The 17,476-nt window shown below is 38.1% G+C and overlaps 1 protein-coding gene across 8 annotated transcripts in view; it reads left to right on the forward strand.

Annotated features, from left to right (window-relative positions):
• NRXN3 (neurexin 3) overlaps nt 1-17,476 on the forward strand; it is a 965,840-nt gene that overhangs the window by 811,850 nt on the left and 136,514 nt on the right. For all 8 annotated transcript variants that reach the window (XM_009993910.1, XM_009993916.1, XM_009993918.1 and 5 more), the window contains one exon: nt 10,825-10,996. In XM_009993910.1, the coding sequence (XP_009992212.1) occupies nt 10,825-10,996 (172 nt within the window). The remainder of the gene's footprint in view (nt 1-10,824; nt 10,997-17,476) is intronic.

The following is a 17,476-nucleotide window of genomic DNA, read 5'->3' on the forward strand; positions in this document are numbered from 1 at the left end:
TTCCTGTTTCATGGTCATCCTTCTGTCTGCCAGGACCCCCAGGTCTCTTTCCCCTGTGCTGTTTTCCAGCAGGTCAGTCCCCAGCCTCTACTGGTACATGGAGTTGTTATTTCTCAGATGCAAGATTCTACACTTGTCCCTGTTGTATTTCATTACACTCACTAGGTCTCACTGAATGGCAGCACAGCCTTCTGGTGTGTCAGCCACTCCTCCCAGTTTAGTGTCATCAGCAAACTTGCTGACAGTGCACTCTGTTCCATCATCCAGGTAGTTGATGAATGTATTGAATTTTACTGCTCCCAAAACCAGCCCCTGAGGGACTCCACTAGATACAGGCCTCCAAGTAGACTGTGTCACATTGACCACAACCCACTGACTTCTTTCCTTCAACCAGTTCACAGTCCACCTCACTTCACTATCATACAGACCACACTTCCTCACTTTAGCTGCGAGGGTGATGTGGGAAACGGTGTCAAATCCTTTCTGAAATCAAGATAAACCACATCCGCTGCTCTTCCATCATCTATCCACCTAGTTATGTCATCATAAAAGGCTATCAGGTTGGTCAAACATGACTTTTCCTTGGTGAAACCATGTTGACTGCTCCTAAGGACATACTTATCCTCGTTACACCTGAACACAGCACTGAGGATAAGTTATTCCATCACCTTTCCAGAGATGGAGGTGAGGTCTGTAGTTACCCAGGTTCTACTTCTTGCCCTTTTGAAGACTGGAGTGACATTTGATTTCCTCCAGTCCTAAGGCACTTCTCTATTGCCCATGACTTACCAAAGATGATGGAGAGTGGCCTAGCAATGACCTCTACCAGCACCTGTCGATATATCCCATCAGGACCAATGGATTTATGGCTGTCTGCTTAATTGATCCCTAACCCAGTCTTCATAAACCTAAGCAAACTCCTCCTTTATAATGCCTTCCTCTGGGGCCTCAGGGGTCTGGAGCTCCGGAGAACCTGAGGACAGTCTCCAGCAGTATAGACAGAGACAAAGAAGGCATTCAGTAACTCAGCCTTCTTTGTATCCTCTATCACCAGGGCAGCTACCTCATTCAGCAGTGGGCCTATATTGCCTATAATGCTAGTTTTGTCTGCAATGTATTTGAAGAAGCCCTTTCTGTTGTCCTTGTCCTCTCTTGCAAGGTTTAATTCTGAGGAGGCCTTAGCTTTCCTATTTGCCTCCCTACATCCTCTGACAACAGTAATTTATATTCTCAAAAGCCACCTTACACTTGCTTTACAATAAATTCTGCAGTTTAGCCTTGAAAAGCAAGAAAAAACCTTTGAGCAAATCCAGGCGCTGTTTGTGTTTACATATATTTTCCTTGTTATCTTGTGTGATTGGAGAGGCCTATTGGACCTTAGCTCAAACCTCTTGTTTCTCTGGTAAAGAAGACTTTCTGCTTTGTTTACAATACGCTGTTAGTTTTATATATAGTTCATGAAATCTGTTATGTAGACTTTGAAAGGAGCATAGAACATAGACTCAGGATGCAATAAATTGTATTAGAATTCCTTAAAAAAAAGACACTGAGAAATGAAAATGTAGTGATATATATTGCTTAGTGATACAATACCTTTGAGCATGTGTTTTTGGAACACTCTGAAATCCTGTATTACTGTTTATGATTAAGGGTAGAAGAGAGTTTACAAATGTATTTTAGGCAAAACCAAATTCAAGTGGACTAATTTCATTCAAAGTCTCTCAGTCCTTGCATTTCTCTATCTACTGCACTTGGGTTAATTGTATGGTGGCAAACTGATATTTGTGATCACCTTTCTTGTCAGACAGCAATGTCCTTTTTTAATGCCATCTTCCTGACAAGTGCTCACTGTTCTGTGGGTTCTGACTTGAGAAAGGCAACCCTGATTGCTATTGCAGAGTGATATATGCTGTGCCTTCAGCCCACAGACATCACAGAACTGTACCAACACTCTTGGTAAGGAAGCCTAGTAGTTAAGGTATGTGGTTTATTCTGTGCTGCCTGGAAGTATCAGATCTTTAATGCTGCATTTTGTGTAACTGCCACTTTAGCTTCTGTCAGTGTAAATTTTTTGCAATGTTACCCAGTGGATTCAAACTCCAAGGGAGACATTGTGAGATGGATAGAGATATTTTCCCTTTTCTGGTTTTAAACTGGAAGAGGATTGACTTAGGCTAGACATTAGGAAGAAATTCTTTAGTGTCAGGGTGGAGAGACACGGGAACAAGCTGCCCAGGGAAACTGTGGATGTCCCTGCCCTGGAAGTGTTCAAGGCCATATTAGATGAGGCTTTGAGGAAAGTTATCTAATGAGAGGTGTCCTTGCTTATGCAGGGGGCTTGGAACTAGATGAGCTTTAAGGTCCCTTCCAACCCAAACCATTCTATGATATGATTCTATGATTTTCTACTGGAAAATCTCTGCTTTTGAGCAAGTTGTTTGTTCTTGTAGTAAGTAATATACAAATATTTTTTGTGATAAGCCTGTGGCTTCATGATACGAAAAGACAGAACAGAGGGGGAGAAACAGAAGTGGCTTGTTCAAGGTACAGCAGAGGAACAGTAAAACTGGAAAAGAAATTTCATCTCATGTGATGTTGTAAATTAATCACTCCTGACCTGGGTAGATTTGTTACAGAGTTAAGCTGCTTGTCCATTTTTTGGCTTGACTTCAGGATAATTGTGTTTATAAAATAAATTTTTATTAGACAAAAGGCAAATATTGAAAGAGGGAAATTTGAAAAGGGAGAAGGAGATAAAGTAAAAGCAGAGCAAGAGAAGGACTTGTTAAAAGAACTGCAATTTCACATTCCATGTGAAACTCAGCATTTCAGTAGTATTGCAAGGGTGCTTGGTCACAACAAATTTTCAAGAACAGGGAAAAATAAGGTGTACTTTTGTAGCACCGGATTGCTGGGCTACAATTTCTTGTAGTACAGGCCACTAAAAAATTATTGTCTAATAGTTTGTGCCCCACCTTAACAGTTAACTAGGAAAAAATGAAAAGCAGTTTGGATAGCTCCATAAGCATTTAGCAAGGAAATTGGTAATCACTTCACTTGAGCTAAATAATGTTGTGCACCTTAAAACAAAGTTTAGAGTTCATCTACCAATCTGAGAAGCAGTGCCAACAAACACTTGTGAGTAAGACTGTTGGTTGTGGTGAATAAGCTTCAAACTTGCGCCCAGGTAGTAAATCTGTGGCCAAAAGATACAATGTGTCTTTAAACATACAAACCAAAGTGGTTGTGTAATTTCTGTAAACTAAAGTTTAAAATTTCTGGTATCTGTGTTTGAAGAAATATAGTTAACTGAAGGATTTTCAGAGGCCGTGGGAAAGACTAAATTAGGGACTGGAAAACCTGTTTTTAAATGAGAAACTCAGAGAGCTAAGTGCTTTTCTTTTATGGTCTGAAGAGCTGTGGGGAGAGTTTGCAGGCACAGAAAGATGAAGCTGAAACCCTAAATCAGCTGCTCTAGCACTGTTCTTGCTCTGAGACAGGACTAAATATAGCAGCCTGGCCCTGGCCAATGTTTATCTAAACTATCCTCTTTAAACCTGCAGTGAAAAATACTAGATTCTCATTAATCTTTGGCAGTTTCACTGTTTCACCACTTTATAAAATGAATAAAAATTGGGAGGAACTTCAAGAAAATCTTCACTTGATCCCAGTTTTACAAGTTGTTTATAGAAAGAAGTATGATGCTAGATGGTTTTTCAATATAGGAAATAGAAGTTGAAATAAATTGCATTGATCTCTTTTGAAGGAACTGCCGAGCAGGAGGTTATATTCACATTGTACTCACTGGCTCTTGATTGACTTTCCTCCCATTAATTTGTCTAGTTTTGAACATATCTTAGGCATCCAAAGTATCCTGTGACTGTAAGTTACACAATGCAGTTACATATTGTCTCAAAATTTTTGCTTAAACTTTATTACCAAATGCCCTATTTGTATTTATATAAGTTCTTTAAAAATAATGCTGGACCATCTCTATTTTTTTATGGCTTTATATATCCAGTTTCATGTGTGGTAATATTTTGAACCTTCTATATTTCCTCTTTTTTCTTTTTGAGACAGCCTGTACAGATTTGTGCACTGTGTTCAAGAATTAAAATCAAGAGTGCACCACTAAATTATGACAGAGATTTTTCCTTTTGTATACTGTTCTTCTTTTTAATAATTCTTGGTGTTCCGCTTGCCTATTTGACCATGTTCAAACCGGGCCAATCTCAACGAAAAATCCACTGCAATGACTGAGGCTTCTTTCCTTGGCTGTAAATGTTCAAATCACAAATAAGTGTTGTTCTGAAATATATCCTATAGTTTAACAACGAATCAATTCAGACAAGATATATGGCCTCATATAAAAGTTTAGAGCAGACTAGATTATGACAACTGCCCCTTTTAGCCTTATAAATTATGTATCTGTGGGAATTGCTTCTTTTAAAAAACATGGCCCCGAAGGGTAATGATTCCTATTCATTTTGTCCTTTGTGTGTATCGTTCTTGTAACTGGCATTTAGTGGATCTAGTGCAGCACCTTAAAGAAGCAGTAATGAGCAGTATACAACAAAAAATGATGTACTGCTTCTTATAATAACTCTCAAAAATTGGCCAGTATGAGCAGGCCTATATATTTCTTTTCACCTTAATGGTTTTTTTCTTGCTTCATGGTAACTGTAAAGTATTGGAACACTGATCAAAAGCTTCCAAGTGTTTCAGTGTTTCAGTGTTTCAAGAGTTTCAGTGCCTATAATTTCTTTAACAACATTTGCTTCTTTTGTTGATTATTATATTTGTCATCCTCCCCCGCCATCATTGTTTGGGTAAAGGAAAACTTCATCCAGTAAACTCTCCCTTAAGCCAACTCTACAGTTTTGTAAATATTGAATTCTGACTTCATACTTACTCCCAGTAGTGTTAAACATGGCGCTAAATAGGACCAAAGTGGAGTGGAAGTAACGTTCTTATGATCTGTGCTGAATACAGCTTGCCCTTTCTTAATTCCATTGATATACATATCCTTGAAAGCCCTGTGCATCCATACATTTAGTTCTAGTTGCAGCTCAGAAGGGTCCTCTAAGCCTGGTACTGGTTGTTACTACCTTCCTAACCAGTGAACAACTTTCTGAGTTTCTCTTTACAATGAAAGTTAACATAAAGTGATTTGGTGTTGTAGTAATTAGTGAATGTCCTCTGTGAAATATGCATCTATACCTTTAGTACTACTGGATTCCTCGCTACATTTACCACTATTGTGCAAAGTCCCCAAGAGCATAGAAAGTGAGTAATCTGAAAGCTGGGCTAACACCCAGAATCAAGTTTGAGACAAAGCAAAAACAAAACCCAACCAGACAAGAAAGCAAGCAAACAAACAAACAAACAAAACCTCCAAAAGGAAATCAAGTAGAGAAAGACTTAAAGAGTAAAGTGAAAAAAAATCCAGAGGGAGAAAAAGTGAATTCTCTTTTTAAAAACTTAAACTGCAAGTGTGAGGACCCTAAGTAGAAGGAAGCCATTCCAGGCAGAGCAGTGCTTGCGTTTGTTGTTTTGTTGGTTTTTTTTAAAAAAAGGAAATGTTTACAGAACATTCCGACAGCGTGAAATGGCTTGTTGTATTACTGAAAGAGCTTGTATCACTTTCAAATAAGAGCAGCAAAATCAGCTGTGATCTTCAGGAAGGAGTAACTGGGAATATTGTCTGCCAGGTTTGAGCTGATGTCTAGTCATGCTGGAACCTGCCAGGGTGAGAGGAGGAGGCAGTCTGGACAGTGGTGACTATTAAAAAATCATGAAGTAAAATGAGTGTGAGAAAACAGTTATCTTGGGATTCTGATTGGATTTCATTTATGTTTTAGAAATTATTTTTATATATATATTCCACATTTAGTTTCAGAAAAAAGAAACAAAACAACACAAAGATACAAGGATAAACTCTGCTACCACTTGCATCAGTAAGAATCAAGTTTCTTCAATAGAATTGCTATCGATTCATATCAATGCAGCTGACAGTAGGATTTGTCCTATTGCCTAGGGTTCTCTCATTTGGCTTTTGAAATTAAATGCTTTCTGCACACAGGAAAGAGCTGTACACTTTCAGACTGAATGATTTAAATTTTAGATTAAGAAAAAGAAAACCCAAAGGTAAAAAAGCCCTTTTCAGAGCACACACTGCATGTTACCATTTGCTTACTGTTCCTCTTACAAAACCACTGCCAGCCCCATTTGACTTTCTTTTCACCCTGTCTGCTACAGAAAGATGACTTCAAAATGTAAAAGCAGAACACAGAGAAAACAAAGGCCTGACAATTTGCATGCAGACAGGTTCTAGTCCTCTTTGGGTAGGGGGAAACAAAAGAAAAAAGACCCACACATTTGCAAAAATGTTAGACCTCAGAAATGTTCCCAAGATCACTTCAGAGGAAAGGAACAAGTTTCAGAGGAGTTGAAGACAGAAGCTGAAAAAACCTTAGGACCTGCCCCTCTTGGACTGCAGCCACTCTCAGGGCTGAAAGGGTTGGGATTCTCAGGGCACCTTCAGTGTTTAAGTAAACTGTACCTAGGTTACAGGGCTTGTAGAGCTTGGAAAGATAGTTGACTATGGGAAGGGAAAAGAAAAAGTTACCCAAAGTGAAATTATGCATAAGGGCAAGCAATAGACTACGGATCTCCTGAACCAGGCTGTAGATAGTCCCTTTGTCATTTAATGATGTTCAGAAAGTTTTGGGAGCAGTGTCTGTAGCTAGAATCTGCTGCCATGAGCCTGTGGAAGCATGTGGTGTAGAACTGAGGGTTAAGGTGAGGTCTTGTATGTTCTTTTTAAGACTTTGCTTTACTTTGTTTGTATAATGTATCAACAACCATTCCCTTACATGATCATATTTATTTGCCCAGTCTTAGAGTTCTCATGGACAGGAGGACTGTGACTGAGGAGAAGATAATGTGGCTTTTGGGGGCAGCAATTTTATGAGACAAATCTGCAAAAGAGAAATTTTCAGCACAGTAACCCCAAACACAGAAGGAGAAAAGTAAAATATAGATTGAATGCTGAGTTTACTTTATTATACATAAATAAAATTATTCTCACTTTTACAAGGTACAGTACTTGATGTCGATTGGAACTTTCAAAAAGGTTAAATTAATGACCATCTTTTCATGGGAATTGTTTGCGGCAGCACAGTGAATACTGCTGCAGGGATGAAAAAAATGCACACTGTCTGTCAAAATTCTCTTGAGCCCTTTTGGAGCATGTAACTTGCATACCATGCATGGCTACATATTCAGCTTTTCCCTTGCTTTATGTTTAGGATTTTTTTTTCTTACTACAAAATAAACTTCACAGATAATGTCTCAGGGGTAAATTTTTCTTCATCAAATACTGGCTTAGTTAATACCTGTGTTTGATGACATGAAAAGAAAACCTACTGAATGTATGAAGAAAGGAATGAAAGGTCATGTCCATCATGAAGCATTGATGTTTAATGGCACTTCTCCAAAACTCATCTTAAAGACTTACAGGGAGCACTGCCCAAGGAGAGGACTAAAGAGGACTGGAGTAGACCTTCAGTCAGGCATATTATTTTTTTAAGAAAAATTTTTCATTTCTCGGTTGCAACAACGTGTTGTGTAGCATCAAGAAGGGCCATTGCCTTGGCTGTGGGAGAAGGTGGTAATCTGCTCAGGATGCTAATTTCCCTTCTTTCTCTAGAAAACCAAAGGCCACTGGCAGTTTGCACTCCTTCATTTCCAGAATCTTGTATCTTTCCCAGCTCCCTTGTCTCCTTCCCAGCTCCCTTGTCCATGGGTTATCACTAGCTCTTTTAAATAGTGTTTTTCCTTCAAGCCTGGGGAAAGGTAAGGTGAAAGGTGCAATCTTGTTTTTCTCAAAAGAGAGATCAGAAACATTTTCTCATTCTGCAAGGATGACTAGTTAACTTCCCACCATCCCTTTCCCCACCCGATGTTTTTTATATCTGCCTTGTTAAGCCTGTAGGGCTTGAAGGTACAAAATTTTCTCTACTGAATACCTCTTAATCCCTTCCTCCTCTGTGGTGGTGGTGATCTGCTCCATTAGACGAGGTGCAGCTCTTCCTCTTGCCTGCTTACACTATGCCTTCACTGAGGTGGACTTTTGTCAGAGTGGTCACCATTTGCAGAAGACAATTGATGTACTGATGTTGATGGAAAAGCTGTGTTCAGGAGGTTGAATATAAGACAGCACCTAGCTCCATAAGGAGTCAGTAACCAGGTTACCTGGTCATAAACATTCTTTGAGTCTTTGAACAAGAATTAATGACTTGTTCTTTGCTAATTATTGTGCAGATAATTATATGGTTGCCAACAAAAGATCCACTGAAACAGTGAAGGGGGAGATCACTTACTTCATGTGTCACTAAAGTCATAAATCTCTGCCAACAATGGTTTTACCTGAAATAAATCTCTGTTCAGTGAGAAGTCCCATATTTTTGAGGTAGTCTAAGAGAATAAAGGTTTATTATTTTCAAATGGTATCTGAGTTCATGCATAGGCTGGGAGGAGCTATCCACTTACCCCATGTTACAGTGAAAAAAGATTATTGATATCTTGGGTCCCTCACTATAAGAAAGACATTGAGGTGCTGGAGTGTATCTTAAGAAGGGCAGATAAACTGGTGAAGAGTCTAGAGAACAATTCCTCTAAGGATTGTCTGAGGGAACTGGAGTTGTTTAGCCTGGAGAAAAGGTGGGGAGACATTATTGCTTTCTGCAGCTACCTGAAATGGGGTTGTAGCAAGGTGGAGGCTGATCTCTTCTCCCACTTAACAAGTGATAGGATGAGAGGAAATGGTTTCAAGTTGTGCCAGGGAAGGTTTAGATTGGATATGAGGAAAAAATTCTTTACTGAAAGAGAGTTGTCAAACACTGGAACAGGCTGCCAGAGAAGCTGGTGTGTCACCACCCCTGAAGGTGTTTAAGAGATCTAGAAATGTGGTGCTTAGGGACATGATGTAGTGGTGGACTTGGCAGTGCTAGGTTAACAATTGGACTTCATCATCTAAAGGGTCTTTTCCAACCAAAACCATTCTATGTTTCTATGAGGGGACTATGAAGTGTCTCCAAAGCATAGCAGTGTGAATGTATGTGAGTCTGTTGCTATCCAACATTTAGCACAGTCTAAAATTTACCATTATAAGATGGGAGAAATTATATCCGTGTGTATATTGTTACAGTGCTAAATCTCAACAGTCAAAGCACAATTTTTTTGACCTCTTAATCTACAGGACTGTTTTCCTTTCCTAGTAACAATGTTACAGTCTGAAGAGCAGAGAGGACAGTGTTAGGAAAAAAAAGTCCAAAGAGAAAGGCCATTTAAGTTATAAGGAACCTGGGAGAGGATCTTTTGATGAGTATTTGGTGTGAGGAAACTTGGAAATGTAAAGTAAACCTAGAATCTGGAAAGGTCTCTGTGAGAGTTGGAAGACATGGAGGTTTTAGGGTAACGGTCTGTTGATACCAGGGGACAGGAGTAAATCCAGGAGAGGAATCTGAGGTGACCTTCAAGTACAAGACAAAATATTTCTTTCTTATTGCTGAGATTGCTAGTATGAATGTGGTAAAGTCAGTCAGGGTAACAGCTCTGAAGGATGTAGTCCTCTGTCCACAAGCAGAATGTAAGGTAATAGCAGTAGAAAAATGGTCTCTTTCCCCCTTTAGTATATCTCATTTGTTTTGAAGAGTCTGTATTTGTATATGCAATGATTTTCCACTTTCTGTTGTTCTTTCTTCCCTGACTTCTCCATTGAGGCAGTTGGTAAGGCTAATGACAATTTTGTAGCATGGTTAACTAGCAAATATATTGGCTTCCTATATGATACATTTTAGTTCTGCCTCTTTGCACTGGAGTTGCAATACACCTAATACACTGTCACAAATATTGATAGTAGCATACTGTGCCTCTTCTTGTTGAGGGCTTGAAGATACATTCTAATAAAATGTGTATTATACAGGGATGGGAATTTCTGGCACCCTTTAAATCAGTAGTAATAAATGTAGATATCTAACCTAAATATACTCTGTGTGTGTGTAGTTTACAACCTAAAGTCTCTGAATCTGGTCATTACTTGGAACTATGTGACCAGAGCCTCAGATGGAAATGTTATGGATTGTACAACTGACTTTGCCTACCTTTTCAGTTAATGACTGAAGGAAAAATTTGGGAAAACACTGTAGTGGCACTGCTTGGGGTGAGGCGTAGAAAAATAAGAGTGCAGCTACTCCTGCTGTTTTAAAGTCTGGAGGGTTCTTCAATTATCTTTGCTCAGGTGATCAACTTGAAAGTTGGCTAATTATATATTTGCTCCCTTCTGGTTTTGTCCATCTTGCAACTGCATTCTACCTGCTGGATCCCATAGGTACTAGTTTTGGGGTAGCAGCTGTTGGTTTTATTCTGTTTTTCTGCTTGTGAAACAGCGGGAATACAGCCTGCCTGTGACTGCATTTCAGATGACAGTTGAACAAGTGACTACTAATCAGTAGAGATGTTGCTCAAGTAACTATCCACATCTCCTTGTTTTTATTGCTTTATTTCTCACCTGTTGTCTGTGATGTTTTAAGGCAGCAAATGAGTCACTGTGTTCAGGTGAATGCCGTAGAGTATGAAAGACAATGCTTGCATTGAAGCAAAGCCAATGAAATGCATCCTGACAATGCTCAAATGGTGCTTCTCTGTATTCTTCAGTGCCATCTACTGGCACAATTATCCCTTAAACTTTCATAGGCCGAGAATATTCTCCTAATAAACACCAACTTACCAGCGTTTGTTTCTTTTTTTCTTTCATTTCAGGAGCAAGGCAAGATTGGTGTAGTCTTCAATATTGGCACAGTGGACATCTCTATAAAAGAGGATAGCACACCTGTAAATGATGGCAAATACCATGTGGTGCGCTTTACCAGGAATGGTGGCAATGCCACACTTCAGGTTGACAGCTGGCCAGTGAATGAACACTACCCAACAGGTACATACTTTTTTCTCTTTGTTTTTCTCTTTCTGCCTATCTGTATTTGAAAAAAAAATTCAACATCAATTGGGTACTACTTAAAACTTTGTTGCTTTATCTCAAAAATTATTTGATAAGCCTGGTGGCACATATTCTGTCTATTAAAAATAGGAAAAGAAAGAATGCCAGGTATGTGGTATGATGCAAATAAATCCTACTGTTTCAGCCGTCTCTAAGTGAATCCCAGTTCTACAGAATCAAAACTGATTCAACAAAAAAAACTTAGTTTTGCTACTTGTGATTTTTTTTAACTGTTTAAGGGAAGAAGGTTTTGAACAGACCTTACAAAAAGGAGAGGTGACTCTAGCCACACCCAAACATGATCTATAATAGATGCAGAGTTGATGTAGAAGATTAAGTTGCAAGTAGTTGATCAGAATTCTACTTTTAGGTTTGCAGATACAAAGATTGATACACAATCTCGCCAAAGGTATCAACTCTTAGTTGACTTTAGGACAAAATGCAGTTGCAAAATTTAGTATCTCTTTGGAAATCATCACCCAAAATCTACCAAGAATAGTGAACAAATGGCTCTTGAATCGCTATCCCGTGTTTTATCCTACCACTGGCAAATCACGACCTCTTGGTTCTGTATGTCACTATGCTAAAAGGTCAAACTCATTCCAAGTGAAAAGCTGATTGCTGTATGTGATGCTGAAAGTGCATCAGATAGCTGAGGCTTGGTGATGTGGATGGTTACAAAAGACAGGAGGAGCACAAGAGAAGAGTTTCAGTGTTAACAGCATTCTTATTCATATTATTGTCTAAGATCAAACCATCATCATCATGTTGGTTTCCAGTATTAAGTCTAAGCAATTCCCAGTTTTTCCTTTCTGGATATTTCATAACTGACTCAGGACAGAAGGAAGAATTCTGTAATAAACATGAGATAATTTGCTAGTTGTTTAGGAGTTGCCCACAAGCCACTTAACCTCAAATTATGAGAAATATCCTAATCATTTATGTAATGTTACACTAATAAATTACTCCAAAAGGATAATTTCATCTCTTCCACTCGCTCAGGGTACACAAGGAAGGTTTTAATATAAGTAATCTGTCCTGTGGTGATCTCTACCACATATTCAGCATGACTCTTTGTCAGTGTTTTGGTAATGTATATGCAGAAGAGTGTATTTTAATAAATACCCTTACTTTTGTGAAATAATTACTTTCTGAGAATGTCACAACAGACATGCTAAGTTAGATTCTAGTTCTGTTATATATTGGTTAGAGAGGGAAGCATGGCTAGGGGAAGCCCAAAGTGAGCATCTTTCTTCTGCTCCTTTCATCAATTATTTTGTGGTAAAATACCTTTGATACAGTTGTCAGCCAATTATAGTTAGTGAAAACCCCATGAATAAATTTTCTTATTCTATTACTTGCTGTAGTAAGTCCCTGGTGTAAAGAAACAACATATTCAGCTCATTACATTGGAGATTTTATTTTTTTTAAGCAAAATAAATCACACTGAGAGAATACCTCAGTACCCTCTGCTTCTGACTTGACTAAAGATATTCCTGTGTTCTCATTAGCAGACATATGGTTTTATATAATCAGCATTCATCTTATGTTCTGGGCTAATACTGAGTATATGCCGTTGTTCCCCAAGGGAAAAGGACACCTTTATATTCCAGACACTTTGTTCTTCTGTGCATATATTTCAATTTCTGGCTGTTTGTAGATTGTGAGTTTTTCAGCATGTCCCTGTGAAAATAAGGCTTGTGGGATCATACTTTGTGTGTGTGCAGGTGTATCCCTATTTTTTTCCAATTTATTTCGAACTGATTATTTAGCTGAATTTTTAAAAGTTGCAAAAGTTAAAAAAAACAAACAAACAACCAAACAACAACAAACAACAAACCTCTACATGACTAGGGAAAATAACTGAGGGAGGAGGGCAGTGTTCAGCCCTCCCAGAGGAGAGGTCTGTGGTTTGATCTCAATTCATTTAAAATGGCAGAATATCCATATAATAAAGAGATATTTTGAATGCCTCAGATTCAGGAAAAGCATCAACTAGAGAAGGCAATAACTACAGGAAACCAAACTTAAGAGTTCAATTTTCTGGAGAATTAATGGTTTAAAAGAAGACCAAACATGAGCTTTTGTAATGAATAATTTGTTGTCTTTCACAAACCAGGCTTGCACTAGTGTTTCTTATACTGAGTGCAAGATCAAAACAGTATTCACCTGAATTTCAATTCTGTAAAAAACTTTGTGGTTGTGTTGACACAGGCTAATCCAGAGTGTTTCAGCTGGAAGCTACTGGAACTGCAATTGGTTTCAACCTTGTGTAATATTAGCTAAGGAATCTTGTCTTTTTCATGTAGAGTAAGATCACTTCAATTCTGGAAATGCAGTTATTTCTAGTGTTTAAAAAATATCATATTCTTAACACATGCACATTTGGGCATGCCTTCTGCATTGTGCTACAGCCTAATGTTTGCAAATTTTGCAAACCAGCAGAAGTATCTTCATCATCACATGTGATACAATCTTCAGGCAGCAGAGCCGTGTTCTGAGTGGCATTTCCATGTTCCTCTCTGAGTTTTATTACCTGTAGAAGGATTATACATTAGACTCATAATTACTTGCTCAATGGAAAGCACAAATAAAAATAGTATATTCATTAAATGAGCAAAGAGAGTGAATATTTGCTTTCCTTAAAAATCAGTCTTCAGTTAAATTGAAATTAAATGAAACTAGCCCAATGGGACTGAAAGATTCCAAAGCTGCATTTTTGCTACTTCATATAAAAGACAAGGAAGTGGAAGGAAAATTGAAAAGCAACAAACTTACATTGCATGCGCTGACATTTTGGTTTTTATAGCATCCAATTACATCTCAGTCACCTGCAACATGAGCTTTATGCTTTCTTGTGAGGAAAATGGTTAGAGAGAAATTGTAAAGGAGGGAATTAAGCTGGAGCTGAGGTTGGCAACGCTTTGAGACTGAAATAATCCAAATCATTAGGGATGATCTCTCACTGTTTGTACTATTCCAGCCCTGCCAGACTTTCTCTTACTGCACAGTAAGACTCTCAACAGTGGCCTGGTGAAGGTATTTGAGACAAAGCTCCTGGGAGCTGAGTGATTGCAAATAGCAGCTTTAGCACTGGGACTGCTATGTACAATTCAGCTGTTGTGATTTAGTTCAGCCAAAACCATTGAGCCATTTATGATTTATTTACATTAGTTTTGGCCCTTTCCCCTCTCCCTCAAGTGCACAATAAGGAGAGCTTTTTTCATGGGCTGTATTGATAGCCAATTCCTTGATGCTTAATTCTTGAAGTTGATCATCACAACATATTTCTCAGTCAGGATATACACCTTTTGCTAAAAAATAGTTTTTGATATCTGTGCTTGAAAGCACACTTATCCATGACTGTCTTCCTTCTGTTGTTTCACATGCCTTCACTCTTTGCTCTACATCACAGATAACAGATTGTACTTGTTCACTGTTATTTTCTTGCTTTTATGTTCTTTCTAAAAGCCTTCCCTAGATCTAAACTAATATTTTTAAGGAGTAATTTTGAACCAAGCGTAGGTTAGATAGGAAAGCTACTTCAGGCAGAGGAAGCCTCTGATTTTTCTGTTTCAGATTACAGTAAACCCATTGAATTTGAGGCATTCTACAGTAGGATGGAATTACTTCAATTAAGAAGCCGGAGGTTGGGAAGCAGTCAACCATTCTCAGAAGGGTTAAAAACAAATCTTCTGTCTTGACACAGATCCAGTATATCTCATTCCCTACTCTTTCATTATTTCTTAAAAAGAGTATTTTTTTTTTTCTCTTAAACTGTCTTCGCTTGCAAAGAAATACTTGTATGTTGCCAGTTTTGTAGTATACATTGAAAGTAGAAAAAGAAACAAAACAAGATGAAGAGAAGGTGTAAAGCAAGAGTATCAGTGCACTAAAATAAAGTTTAATTGGAGCTATATTATAAAGCAGAAAATTCAAGGAAGGTAGGCTAGAGGCAGGAAGAGGTTGTAATTTAAATAAAAACACGATCTAGCAAGAGAACGTAACTTGGATTTTATTCCTGCATTTTAAAAATAAGAAACAGGACAGCATTAAACTACTGGAACTAATTAGTTCATCCACTCAATAGAGATTTTATATTTTTCCCCTTTATCATTGTCATGAGTGATCTCTCAGCCTTCTTTTAGGATTTTCTGCCCTTTCAAATGACATTAATTTGCAGTTATGTTAGTACTGAATAAAAGAAAAATGGTTTCACCCTTTGTGCCCCTACTTCATTCTCTCTCAAGTACACATTTGTGGAGAAGTTGGATCTTAGGAAGATGGACAGTAGCTCTTGACAGCAGAACTCTTTGGATTTTGTGACTGCTCTGGTAAGTACCATGGTCCAAAAAATTTGTATCAATAAAATAAAATTTTAAAAAAATAATAAAAAAAAGTTGATTCTGAGACCCTCAGTTTGGTGCTGGGGTTTTCCTTCAGTCCATAAGTCTGATTGTCCCTGAACAGTTGGGGCATATAGTCTGGTTTAATTTCATTTGAAAGGAATCCAGTTTGTATTCCTTGGTAGCATTTCAGTATGTGAACCAGAGTGTAGTAAGTGGAGAGAGCTGGGAGGTACACCTCAAAGGTATGCTTCTGCTTCAAACCAAAATGCTGATGTAGGTAGATCATACCATAATATACAGCTGGAGCTGGACAGAGACACTCATTCTGTCTTTATTCCTTCCAATAGTCAAGTTGCTTAAATAATCAAATTTCAGTTTTCTACTCTTGTCATGTTCTGTCCAGCTGGATCACTTTACCAATGGTGACGGGATCATTCAGGACACAGGGAAAAATTAGTTCCTTTATCAGCAGGGCTGGTTTATGCCAGTGTAATGTTTGAACTGAACTACCTGTTTAGAAGTCTATTTCAGAGAAAGTAATTCTTTCTCACCTGCCATTGCCTGAAGGAAAAGGCCCTGCAGAAGCACAGATTAAAGTGATAATGGCCTAGATTGTCCTACCTATCTAAAATGAGAAAGGCATGAAGTCTCTCAGGCTACAATATATTTTTCATTTACTTGGTGAAAAGATCTGAAATTGCTTAGTAAGTACCAGGCAGGTGATGTGAGACAGATTAAATTATACACAACTTTTATATATTATAGATTCAATAGATACTATATGTCTCATCTGTTTTGACTGTAGAGAAGGAATTATGGTGGTGGAAAGCTGAAATATTTAAGTTGGTCTTCCTCTTTTGATACAATTGAATGATACACATGGTCTCAGTTTACCCTTCTTTTACTAAAAATCTTCTGTGACTAAAAGGATACAAATCGGATACTTAAACAAACTGCTGAATATTTCCCAGACTGATGATGCTAACTCTAGCTGGCTTGTGTGGTCTTTTGCTTAGAGTATTTTTTGCAGCCTAGTAAGATTCAAAAGATGTAAATATTTTTATTTTTTTTTCTTCCCTTTAATACCCTCCCAAAATTATTGTGGCAGTTCTAAAACTGCAGTAATACAGGAAACTGAACAGAAAAGTCAGCATCAGGGATTTTACAGGGTTTTTGTGGTGGGAGAAATGGAGCACAGAGCTGTTTCGAAAAGAGGGGACTGAACTGCAAATATGGAATAGAAAGGACATTTAGTAATTAAGGAAACTGAAGCTAGTTTAATGACACCTCATAACCCATAATAAGTCCTGTTGTAAGTTTCTGTGGAAAACAAGTTCCAGCTGTCTTTAAATGGAGTGTGAGTACTGAGTATCTCTAAAAATGGTTATACCCATCTCTACAAATCAAAATCCCTAAGCTCTACACTATTGTTACGACTGAACTAGACCTCATAGTCTGCTTTCAAACAGGTAATTTCATGTCCTGCTTAAACCATTTATCACCTCTGCCTTGATATTTTCAAGCTCTGTCCACAAGTGGCCTGCCTGATCTTTTTGTTCAATTAAGTCCATTTCCCACCTCATCCCCCTACTGGAAGTACTTTGAGGAGTGTGTAGTTTCTTTTATTTTCTTTTCTCTTTGGTTTTATTTAGTTTTTATCAGCAACATTTTCTCTCTCCCTCTGTGATTTCCCAGCCATGAGATAAATAGCCTTGTATCTTACAAGCTAAATACAATTACTGCTATCAAAACTGGAGTCTTTCCCTCCCTGTAAATGTCTCTTGGAAGCTGATAAGCTGTTCAAGGCGAACTGCAGGCTTCTGCCTAATCCTGAGATTAAACATAACCACCCAGAAGACAGCAAGAGATAATTGGGGGGTGTTGGAGGTAGGCAGGCAGGAGAGGAAGAGAGGAGGAGAAAGCAAGATCCTCTCCTGAGATATTAAGAGGGCATACACAAGGCTCAAGGTTATTTGTAAAGGAATTACAAAAAACATACAAGAGCTTGTTATGATGAGGTATTTCCTCAGATAATTCAGTCGTTGTTGTAGTTGTTAAAGATAAAATT

The sequence above is a fragment of the Chaetura pelagica genome, unplaced genomic scaffold (genome assembly GCF_000747805.2).
Source record: "Chaetura pelagica isolate M959 unplaced genomic scaffold, ChaPel_1.0 scaffold11, whole genome shotgun sequence".
Taxonomy (NCBI): domain Eukaryota; kingdom Metazoa; phylum Chordata; class Aves; order Apodiformes; family Apodidae; genus Chaetura; species Chaetura pelagica.